Genomic DNA, 12,178 nt, shown 5'->3' on the forward strand with positions numbered 1-12,178 from the left:
AGGCCATGTATCAATGCAGACTAAATGATTCTGAAAACATTATAAAATCATTATTATGGTATTATGGACATTTTCCCTATAGTGACTGCAGTTCAAAATAGACAAAAGTCCACACGTATAATAACTTTATGTTTAAAAAGTAAGACTGACTTTATATTCCATTCCAATCAGGTTTCATGTGTTCTGTGTCCGTTTCAAACCAATGTTTTATTATGTAGATCTATCAAGATCTTTAAGGAGGATTGCATCTCAAAGGAGCCAGGACTCTCATAATAATAGTCCTCGAGTTGTTTTTATTTGTATGCAAAGAGGCTTTTATCTGCATTTGGAATAACACCACAGCACTGGTTTTAGGCTGGACTGTGTATATTGAGTACCATTACCATAACCATTACCCAGACTCAGGAAGAGGACGTTATCAGAGATAAAAAAAAAAATATTCCTTTCAACAGATTTGAATATGCATATTTAAACATGCCCCTGCTGTAACTTCTACAAATCTTTAAGATTGCATTGGATGGTGTGAACACAGCTATTAACATATATGTGTATATAATATACTGCATATAAGTCATATCATTCACAATCTTCCATGTTTTCCTTGTTTTTTTGCTTGTTTGTTTTTTGGGGTCCCTTGAGGGGTCCAATCATAGAAACTTTCAAAAAGTGGAGTGGAAGATGATTGGACATAACAAAGACCCGGCTGCATCATTGTTCTTCGCTGCTAAAACAATTTTTATATCATTTTTTATGCCATGGTGTTTCAGCCCTGGTGTACTTTTTATTTGCCTCCCCGTCACTAGTAATTACTTTTTCATATATAATAATTAGGTGGAGTTTTGGAAGCAAAGGAGTTAAAGCAGTGCCTGAACACATACAGTAGAAGAATCATCAATGATTGAGAGGCTCCACACTGGTAACCATTGTATTCAGTATTCTCAGCAGGCGAGTGTGTGTTTGTATCACAGCTGGCTGTGACGGGGACAGTAGAGTGTAATAAATCACAGGGAAAATTAGCCAGCAGTAGATGTACACTCATCCATTCAATCTTACTGTCTCTTTGTGCATTATTTAGCCCCTGCAAACACTGAAACATTGAACTTGCATACGCAAATACTCCAGGGACCCAAAGGGTGCATGAATGCACAGTGTGACTCTCACAGGAAAAGTGCACACTTGCATACACACATATGTAGAAATGCACAGTTAGGATATATGCAAGCTGTGTGGATTCCCACTGGTTTGTTTCATGGGCAAACACACACACACACACACACACCCTCCCCGGGGGTTTGGAAGCCCAACGTGAAGCAGACATATGGAGATTCTCCACATGATCTTCTTCCTAATCATGTGGAGCAGACGGAGACTGTAGCATCAGCAGCAACCAGCAACCTGCTTTACATGATTTATTGCACTGACACACACGCTATCAAAGGCTGCATGAGCATGTGTGAGAGTGCATATGTGTGCACGCGCGCGTTCCCTCCCCCCCCCTTCCTCTAAGTCCATTGAGTGTGGCACAGTAAATACCAGGAGGGTGACAGACTGTTTGTGTTTTTGTGTGTTTCGCTCTTCACTCGTCTAGACTTTCACTAACTTCCACATTTAATGTGCTCCAAATATAACAGTGCACTACAGAGACACACGTTTTGGGTTTTTTTCTGCACATGCAAATTATACTTAATTTACTACTGATTTTGCGCGTTGTCAAATGAAAAATAACTTGGGAGGGATAAAATGGGAGGTCAAGCTGAATATAGACAAAAGCTTAACAAAGACGGGGGCTAGTAACGTTCACCATTATGAATTATTTACTGTCGTATGAGTAAACAAAATACATGAAAGTAAAAGTGATTATATAGGAAATATAAGAAGTAGTTCACATGATTATTATCACTAAGGCATTTGTAGCAAGTAAAATTATTAAACAGAGCCATTTCATTAATGAAGCCCCATTAATGAACTGAAATGAATGGAAGTGAAATGGGGGGCTAGTGTGTGAGGGTGTGTTAGTGGTGTATTTTTAACACGCGGTATCCTTCAGCGTATCCTTCAACATGACTAATTACACGAGTGTGACCCGCACATGGACGCACACATACACATACGCACACTATACGTGCGCGTGCACACACACTCGTTTTTTTTCCGTCCTCATCAGCCAGCTGCTCTGTTTTGTTAACATTGGCAGTTTTTAGTTCACTCACACATTGAAACACGCACGCACACACACAAGCACAAGCACAAGCCATATCTGTGCACACGGTCCATGGAGACATGCAATCCATGGAGACGATTCATGTAGCAGGAGAATAAACGAGTGCAGAAGCAGATAACGAATGAACCCGAGCCAGACTGGTGTGTTACTGTAATGAGGCCAGGGATGGCTTTGTGCTCACCTTGTACTTTTTACACCTCCTCCCCTTCCCTCTCTTTTTTCCTCCTCTTGTCACCTTCCCTCCCTCCCTTGTCCCCTCTCAATGCCCTTTCTCCTCTCTATACTCTCCTCTCCCTTATCGCCTCCTTGTTTAAACTCCACTTCTTCCTCCTACTGTCCTCTACTCTATTTCATCCCATATGTTCCTCTGTCCCTCTTTTCTATCCCTCCTCTAGCTCTTTTCCTCTTATTGTCATCCTGTACTGCCTCGTCTCGTTCTCCTCCTTGCCCTCTGCTGTCCTAATCGCCTCTCCTCCTTTCCTAATTCCCATCCTCTTAACATTTTTCCACTTATCTTCTCTTTAGCTGTCCTCCACTTAAACCTCATTCCCACCGGTAAAAAAAAAAACAAAAAAAAATTTCATTTTGAGTTTTTCTTTACCAGTGGGAATGTGTTTAATCCCCATTCACTCCCAGGTGAAATCACTGTGTAATGCATTTGTTTTTTTATTCGAGCTGACATTAGTTGGAACACAAGTCCTGGCTGAAGATATTCATATTCTGGGGTGATGTCCAGCACAGTGCTAAGACGCAGTCATATTGCGCTCTGTTATTAGCAAATCTTGTTTTTGTTTTTTTTATTTCTCGATGTACCGTCATTTTCTTTCGATTAATACTTTAAAATAACTCACTCACCGCTGAGTTTGAACGAGGTATTGAGGAAGAGCTCTGACCTCTGTTGACCTCTGTTACTCTTGTCGTTCCTCATCTCTCAACTCGTTTTCCTTCTGTAGCGCTTTCAACGTCACATTTCATGCAAAATCATCTGCATATACCTGCTTATTTTTTCATGAAAGAGGTGTTACATTTACCATCCTCTTCTCTCCTCTCCTCTCGCCTCCCTGGAGGGGTGGGGGTGCACACTATGAGTTGGCTCAGGTAGATTAATTACATGCAGTGACATGGAGAAGTTGGCCAGAGGCTTCAGTAATGAGTCTGATTACTCATCTCCAGCAGCTCAGGGCGCTCAGGGGAGGGAAGTCAGGACAGCAGGCCAGCAGAGAGGCCTCTCAGTCGGGGAAGAGCAACCTCCACCTACTGAGCTCCACCAATGAAGAGTTATAAACAGACACTGTTGCCACCACTTTAACATCAGAGCTGTTCAAAAAGTTGAAAACAGCAGCAGCAACAGAGTCAACAGCTGCTGATGCACCTAACAGAAAGCTCATCAGAGATAATAGTTTACAGAGGACAAAGCCATCGTCTCACTACATCTATACCTCTCGCTATAATCAGCTGTGTAAAAAGAAGGCACAAACTGTAGGCCAGCAAGACAAGAATCCAAATATCTAATCTCCAGTAAACCAAAAGAATGCTCGGTATGGAAGAAATCCTTAATGGAGGCCAAGAAGGTAACCCAGCGAGGGATGGCTGGAAGACAAAAAAATTATAATTGCTGGCATGAAATGTGGAAAACATAAGCCTAGCTTATAAATCATAAGACAAAAGACAGCTACAGTCCCTCATTAAGCCCTAAGAGAGACTGTTTTTTTATCCTGAAAAAGGTGATGTTAGTGAAAGCATTCAACTGTTCCCAGCCCGTGAGTGAAAACAAGAACGAGGTGAATCTGCAACGGATTGGATGCAGCTTGATTACACGCGTTTCATTTCAACGGATTGACGAAGCCATGAGCCTCTTTCCCTTTTTCCTTGTATTCACACACAAATTATCTGAGGAGTAAAAGACTGGGAGCAGCCTCCAGACGTGACATTCAGATTTGAACTTGTTTAGTTTTCAAATGTTAGTGTAGTGTTTATCAAAAGGCTTAACTTAACAATGTAAGGTGACATATTTTAGACATTTAACCAGATAGATAGATAGATAGATAGATAGATAGATAGATAGATAGATAGATAGATAGATAGATAGATAGATAGATAGATTTGACCGAGTGGGGATGATTTTAATGCCAGTGAGGATAAAGTTGTAAGCAATGGTTGGATGTTTATGGTGGTGATGTAAAAATATGTATTCCAAAACTGTAGGGGGAGCTGTGTATAGAGAAAAAGGCAAAAAAAAGTGACCGGACTTGCAAAGTTCCGCTTGAAAAAGTATGTCAATTTTCAAAAGATAACTGTCTACTTTTGGAATAAAGCTCAAATGTTCTGTCTCATTTTAGCCTCGTTCACACGATTTCCATCTTCATTCGACAGTCGCTAATGAGTTTTCCTAACATGCTGACAAAAGCAACCAGTGACTGATTGGTGGGTATTCGGCAAATACGATGTGGGAACGTTTTAAAGACACATCTGTAGAGGCTTTCTTTCCCCCATGCATTGCAGATTTTCGTCTGATTTCCAGGCCCAAATTAGTTGGGAGTCTGCGACAAAAACCAATCAGAGACGAGGACAGGGCGAGAGGAATACAACACTGGTCAGAAACTAAATACAATCATGACCCTTGACATAATCGTCTGAGTTCTTCTCCTGGCGGAAGTTAGCAAGTCCTGTAACCAAGTTGTGCAAGTTGTGAATTCACTGCATACGTCCACTCTCGGCTGTTTGCTGCCTTCTGCAGCTGTTGTAGAAAAATGTCCCTATGGGGGACAATAAAGTACATCACATTGTATTTGATATTGTTTTATTGAAAAGACGGATCAGCTGTGGCCACAGAAAGGCCAATGCATTGTTTATGAAAATGAAAAGGTTTACAGAATGACTACATCGAATGTTAGGCGCAAGCCATTCGTCTTCATCTCATAAGAAAATCATTTGAAATTTTAGTGGTCACGGAGGAGTAATACCTGGGGACCGACGAGACTGGCGTGATTCATTATTAATTAATGCTATGTGATTTTTACTTACATTCAAAGTCACCAGAGAATGAATCTTAGTCACACTGACTTTCCCCTGACTTCCTCTGAACCTGCCTGCGACTCATCTCTTACTCTCAAGTTTCCCCTGGGAAGTGAATTAGACAGCGGGCGATGCGCGATGTGCCTCGTGACCCACGGTGTCGCGGTGTCACAGTGTGGTTTGTGTCAGCGTTTCAAACCATGTGGCAGTATGAATAAAGCATGATGTGGCGGGCAGCGGGGTGGGCAGCGACTGACAAGAGAACAAGCTCACCCAGTGTTTTGGTGACGGCAAACAAGTCGAAAAGCCTTAAAGTTTAATGGGGGCCATGCCACAGAGCAAGGAGGAGGAGGAGTGTGTGGGTATGAGTGTGTGTGGGGGTCCTGTGGTTTTCTCTGAGGCCGCTCGCCGCTGTACACAGACCTTGAGCCAGTGGGACATAATGGCGATGCTAATAAAATCAACAGCCGACCTCATGTGTGATGGATTTTGGATCACACTGAACTGGTGGGAAGGAATTAAGGCCAATCAGCCTTTTCTTTGTGGTGAGCGAGTGTCTTGGTTGAATCCCTCTGCTCTGGGGCTGCTGCTGACCTCTGAGAATCCTGTGGTTTCAGTGGCCTGCTCTCCTCTCAGCTTCTCACTGTCTCAGTAGACATCCAGACTTCCCACATTGTGCCTGTTTACAATGTCCGTTTCTTTTTCTTCTCTGCCCTTTCACTGAACCAACACCATTACAGATCTGGATCAGGATGATATTTGTCATGCTTATGTAAGATGGCAATAGCTACTGTATAAGTAGGTAAAGTTCTAAGTAGATCTTGAAAGTCTTCTGGATCCAGATCTAAATGTAAACATGTAAAATGCAGGTGACAACGTGTTTAAGCCTTGGTGGAGGTCTGTGCTCTGAATTAAACATTAAAGAGCTATATTGTTTTAAATTGCATCATATCAAATCATGTTGTCCCATAATAAAAAGTATCCTCCCTTAATGGTTTCATAGGTATCGTCTATGATAGATAGATTCACGTTTCCTATAGTCAGTCATGAGATCGTAGTTGAGTTGAGAAAAGTTTTGACTCGCTCATGTGTCTACTCTGCAGGCCTCGTAGCCCATATGGGATGGTCGAACCGTGTCTCCCAAATCCAATGTGTCAGGGAGCAAATTGGAAATGCCAATTTCACTTTGCACTGCTCCGTATCTTATCTCTCCCTTTTCCCCCTCATCCCTCCACTTAGCTCATGTGTAAATGAATAAGGTCCTCTCGCACGTCTGCCAGTGTCCGATTCCTGTCTGCTTTCACGCTTCTCCTCCTCCTCCACCACCTCCTATGTCTTCTCCTCATCCTTTCCTCCCATCTTTTCTTCATCACCTGTCCTTTTTCTCCCTCCATCCTTCCCTCCTCATCTCCTCCGCTCCCTGTTCATTCGTTCATGGCCATTCAACTGTTACCCATCTGTTATTTCTCTAAAATATGTGCAGTTTTTTTTTTTTATTATATGGATGTATCCGTGCATTTCTGCTTGGGCCGCGTCGCTGTCTGCAATGACCAAGCAGCTGTGAATCACTATGCAAATGAAGCAATATCTCATACAATTCCCACTTTGCATGCAAAGTCCTTCATAAATCAAAACACTCTCTTTCTGTTTCCTCTGCATCTCTCAGTACGACTACGAGGGCAGCGACATCAGCGACCTGCCGGTCGACCTCTCCGTGGTGTGGAACGGAAACTTCGTCATCGACAACCCCTTCAACATTCAAGGTAGGACACTTTCCTCTATTGCTCGGGCGAAAAATCTGAGACGGTCGTGCTTGTTTATCCGTCACTAATGATTTCCCATGAAGCAGCAACAACGCTGTACGCACTCTTTCCCCCTTCATGAGAAACATGTAATTTCATTTTTGACAGGCTTCAGAGAGAAAGGTGAAAGTGTCCCATTCGTTTAGAAATTAATATATATATATATATGAACACACACTCTCGGCTCAGGGGGGCAAAGGGAGTGATTGCTGGAAACCTGTGATAAACAAACATCCAACACAGAAATTAATAGGGATGGATGTTAGGGAGGCAGATGAACAAATGTAGAAAGTAAACGGGAGAAGCGGGAGAGAGAGAGATGGGTGGATGACAGGATGATAAATTCACCGTGTAATGGCGAAGGGGCGTAGAAAAAAAAGAATTGATAAAGAAAAACAGAAAGCGACATGGAGGGATGGCATTTATTATTTTTAATCGCTATTTGTGCATGAAGTGGAAAACAATTTCCAATTCTGAATTCTTTATCAAGTGTAATATATTGGGCGGAGGAGGCTAATGCTTTCAGACGTCCCATTACGTAAGATAATATAAGTGTCATGAAGTCTTTGGCTCTGAACTTACACACATCGGGAGTCAGATGAACTAATCCTCCCTTTGCCGTTCACTTTATATTTCAGTCTTAAAGACACGTGCACATTTTAATCTCGCATCCTTTTCGTTTGTAACCTCGTTTTGATAAATGTCACTCAAAGCGGTTCGTTTTTTGCAGATTGCTCGGAAATTAGTTGCTTATCGGTCACGACCTAATTCTTCTGCCGGTGTAATTTTATTTTAAATGTGCTCCTTTAGGCTTTTTCTATCATCCTCCGCTGAAAGAGAGAAGTTCTCAGCCAAATAAATAATCCCATTTCAATTAATCAAGTCAATTGATCACATTCTGTGGGTTTGATGACTGTTCCTAATCAGTATTCACTGTTCAACAAAGGCCGATCTCGAGTGAGTAATTTATTCTGCACTTTTTATCTGTGTTTATTTAATGAGTCATGTAATTATGCAGGACGTGCTTTAACATTTATGTGTTTAATGGAACATTTTCAAGCCAGAAACATATTCAGATATAATGATACTTTTGAGTTAATGAGGTTAAATTGCTAACGGTTCAGTGCATTTGCCACTTCTACTTTGGCTCACATTCACCGGCACAAAAAAAGTTTTAAAAAACTTTTTAAAACAAGTGAGCGGAAATTACAGCAAGTCTCTTCGCAGTGGAACTTGTTTATAACTCACTTAACCTGATGGTGCAGAATGTCCATCACCCAAATTGTACAATAAAGAGGTTATTTGCCACACCAGGCTTAAATATCTCAAAGATCGTTTGGTATCGACTTCTGTCGAGTGCAGTGAGGATCTAACTTTTCACCCTGCGTTATCATTTGGTCCAACTGTTAAATCTTGCTCATGCTTAAATATTCATGTATATGTGTAGACTTAACTTAGAATTAGCCTTTACTTACATTACACTTTACTGTGAAAGAGTGTTTGCATCCATTAATGTGTGTCAAGGCCTTATTTCACCTCAAGGGAAAGGTGAAAGGTGTCCTTCCTCCATTTGTTGCAGTGTCACAAAATTTGATTTCACAAAATTCTCACACACTAGGCCTTAAAAGTAATATTTTACTCGCTATATTTGAGCATTGTCACATGATGTTACATATGAGACAGATTATATGTTTTTTGTTTGTTTTTAAAAAAAAAGAAGCTTTTCCACAGTATGGCTTTGGATCAAAGTCAAGCACTGTCTGACCATTCACAGTATTTATTTTTATTTGTTATATCAACCAGAACTACTGATTATTCAAACAGTTGAATGTTTCCCAACTGCCTCTTATAATAAGCCACATATAATATGTGCATAGTATATAATTCCCCAGATTTGTCAAATGGAGGACATCTGACAGCGTGGTGTGGTGTTAACTCATCTTGTCTGCTATGCTGCCTGGGGACACCACCAAGAATACTCAAATACTGCTTATTAATATTCATAATAACAGGGACACAATCGCTGACCATCAACTGCTTGCTAACACTAAACAGCCAATTACGTTGCGGTAACTCAGTGTATGTAGACGGATGGTCAACACCAGCTGCTAAAGTTGTTGATGAAAGATAGTTTTGTGAAATCCAGTGATTGTGGAGGCACCAGCCACTTTATTAGCTACACAAGACACCTAATAACGTGGCACCTGTGCTGTGTGTACAGAGAGGATTTTTCTTTCTTACTTCTTGGTTGTAACACGTGGTTATCTGAGGTGCAGTTGCCTTTTTTATTATTCCTAACCAGTCAGGCCATTCCCACTCTGACCTCTGGCATGAAAAAGGCAATCTAGCCCAGAGAACTGCTGCTCACAGGATATTTTCTCTTCTCCTTGTCTTTTTTGGACCATTCTCTGCAAACCCCAGAGATGGTTATGTTTGCACTTCCACAAGAGCAAAAAGTTTCTGAAATAACGACCGTGCCATGTTCAAATTCACTTAAATCCCTGTTCAAACCCTGATGCAGTGTTTCAACTTAAAACAGCTTGTTTTGCCCACGTCTACATGCTTAAATGCACTGAGTTGACGTCATGATTATAATCAAGTAGTATTTGACTTCCTATGTGGTGAATGTACCAGGCAGCATCGCAGAGTGAGTGTGAGTGTTCCTCAACAGGAGCCATAGACAGGTTTGTGGAACAGATGTAACTAGTATGGATGAAAAACATGAGCACTTTAGACAAACAGTATATTTCTTTGTTCTTCAGTCTGGCAGAACACACATTAAGATGGTGAATTCAATGCATTGCTTCGTGTTGAAGGCCTAAAACTCTTTAGAAAACATGCATTATGCAACCGTCCTCCCTCATAAATCTCATAAAGACCCTCTCCTCCTTTTCTCCTCCCTTTTGTCTCCAGCCTCTTTTAATCCCTCCACACTCCGTCCCCACTCCTTTTCTCCCTCAATTGGAGCTGCATTATCCGTCTGAGGCTGCAGAGCCGCTCAGCGCTCACCCAGTTTCGCCCCGGTGTAAAGTGGAGATGTTAATGTTAATTAAATCATTCATTTGGTTCAGATTAATTAGCATTGCGCTACTTTTAAGCTGAGCCGCGGCTAATCAGATTAGGGCAAGCGAAGGGCCACGACGGGCAGATGGATCCGAGAGAAGCTCGCTTTGAAGTCCAGCCGCCGTATGTCTGCCGGGGAGGAGGGAAATCTTGTATGCTCTGTTGCACAGATTTTTTTTTTTTTACCTCGGTTTTTCCACTTTGGTTAATTTCAAATTTGTTTAACCGGTGTGACAGTGGAGAAAGAAAAAAGAAAAAAACACCTGCCTGCAGTTTAGGCAACAGAGTTTCAACGGGGATAATTATGATGCAGATTAACAGACGACAAATGGTATCAAAACAAAAATCAAAAGAAGTTGAACGTTCGCCGCTTCAGTTTGCTATCTTGTTTGCATATGATTTCCGCTCCTCTGTTTGTTTTTCAGATTTCAGATTGTTCTTCTCCCCTCTCGCTCCTCCTATCTCTCCCTCTCTTTCTCTCCATGTCTCTCCTCCTCTCTGTCAGCTTCCACTGTTTTCCTCTGATTCTCTCGCCCTCGCGGGGCTTCACCATCTTTAAATTCAGAACAATTCGTGTTGCTGTTTTGTTAACAAGCACAGCTAAAAATGATCCTCCCCCTCTTCCCTGTTTTCTTTCATCTCCCTCTCCTCTCATTTCTCTGATGTTTGAGTTTTTGTTTATTTATTTTATATATACACACACACACACATATAATACATATAAATAAATAAATAAATGTGTGTGTGTGTTTTCACTTTTAATGACATTTTTTTCCACTCGGCAGATGTAAGGGAATGGTTTTACACACAACAAATTATCATTTCCCTGCTGGCGTCGGAAGACATTACCTGTTGAATTGATATCTGTAATATCCCTCTAGGTCGCTTGTTTTCCCCTCTATTTATTCATACATTTGCTCTCTGGTTGTCACAGCGAGTGAGAGAGGTTTTAGGTGTTATGTAGGTGATTCATAGTCATTTATGCAGGTTCTTCTTGATGTCTCACACTCACACAGACGCATACGAGCCTGATAACTTTTTTCATTTCGCAATTTACATAAAATATGTTCATCAAAAAGGACAATTTTCAGGTGGAATTAATAAAAAAAAGTAAATTATGAATAGTATAGCAATGGCAAGGAATAAAAATCCACTAACTCTCAGAGTTAGGGTGACCATTTCTATATTTGCACCCAATAGGAGAACACACAACTACACTACAATACAGTTTTGTCCATGATAATGATAGTGAAATAGTGATTCTGAGATACTCTATTCATTGCAAGACAATTTTATGTATGATATATCATAATGTATGTGTAACAGGACAGGAAACAAAATGTCTGTTTCAAAAACGGACAACTGAGATGTGAGAACAATACCTTGCAAAATGCGTAAGTCTTAACTTATTACACTCAAAAGATCAGTTGTGGAATTAAAATGTTTGTGAAGAAAATAGGACAAGAACGATATGCTTCTCTTGAATATTTTCAGTCAGTGCAAATTATAAACAAGGCCCTTGGCGGCCTCCGTTGGTCATATTGGCAAGTGCAAGTGCGGAAGCACAAACAAAGAGGCAGACAGACACACAGAGCCACTAAAAACAATACTTTGCTCCCACTCCGTGGGGTGAAGTGATGAATGTAACAAATTAATAAAGCAGTATCATATCAGGTAAATGCATAGTTGAATGTCTATCTGTAATATTTCTGCTTTTTCCTGGCAGCATACATGTACAAGCATATGGAAATTATATAATATATATCAACATTATAGAAGAGGTACTGGCAGAGCGTCTGTTGTTGTTATGTTAATCTGTGGAAACTTGTCTTCCGATGGCCCTTTTTTCTACTTACATCAACTTCACAGTGACAAACTGTTGTCCTTACTACTGTTGCTGATAAAGTCATGCTCTTTTGACCATGATCTGGCATTTCATCATCAGCAACTTTTGCATGCGTATACAACACTTTTACATTTTTAACCAAATATATTTGATTGACCATAGATCTTAGGGCATTTGAAGTTAATGCTAGGTTCCAGTGCAACTCCAAAAACTGAGTGTCCGACAGGTGTT

At 40.9% G+C, this 12,178-nt stretch overlaps 1 protein-coding gene across 1 annotated transcript in view; it reads left to right on the forward strand.

Annotated features, from left to right (window-relative positions):
- LOC310932382 (plexin-A1-like) overlaps nucleotides 1-12,178 on the forward strand; it is a gene marked incomplete at both ends in the record, with an annotated part of 220,644 nt that overhangs the window by 138,265 nt on the left and 70,201 nt on the right. Inside the window, one exon of the mRNA XM_083895692.1 lies at nucleotides 6,903-6,999. Coding sequence (XP_083751818.1) covers nucleotides 6,903-6,999 — 97 coding nt within the window. The remainder of the gene's footprint in view (nucleotides 1-6,902; nucleotides 7,000-12,178) is intronic.

The sequence above is a fragment of the Microchirus variegatus genome (genome assembly GCF_963457635.1).
Source record: "Microchirus variegatus genome assembly, chromosome: 9".
NCBI classification, from domain to species: domain Eukaryota; kingdom Metazoa; phylum Chordata; class Actinopteri; order Pleuronectiformes; family Soleidae; genus Microchirus; species Microchirus variegatus.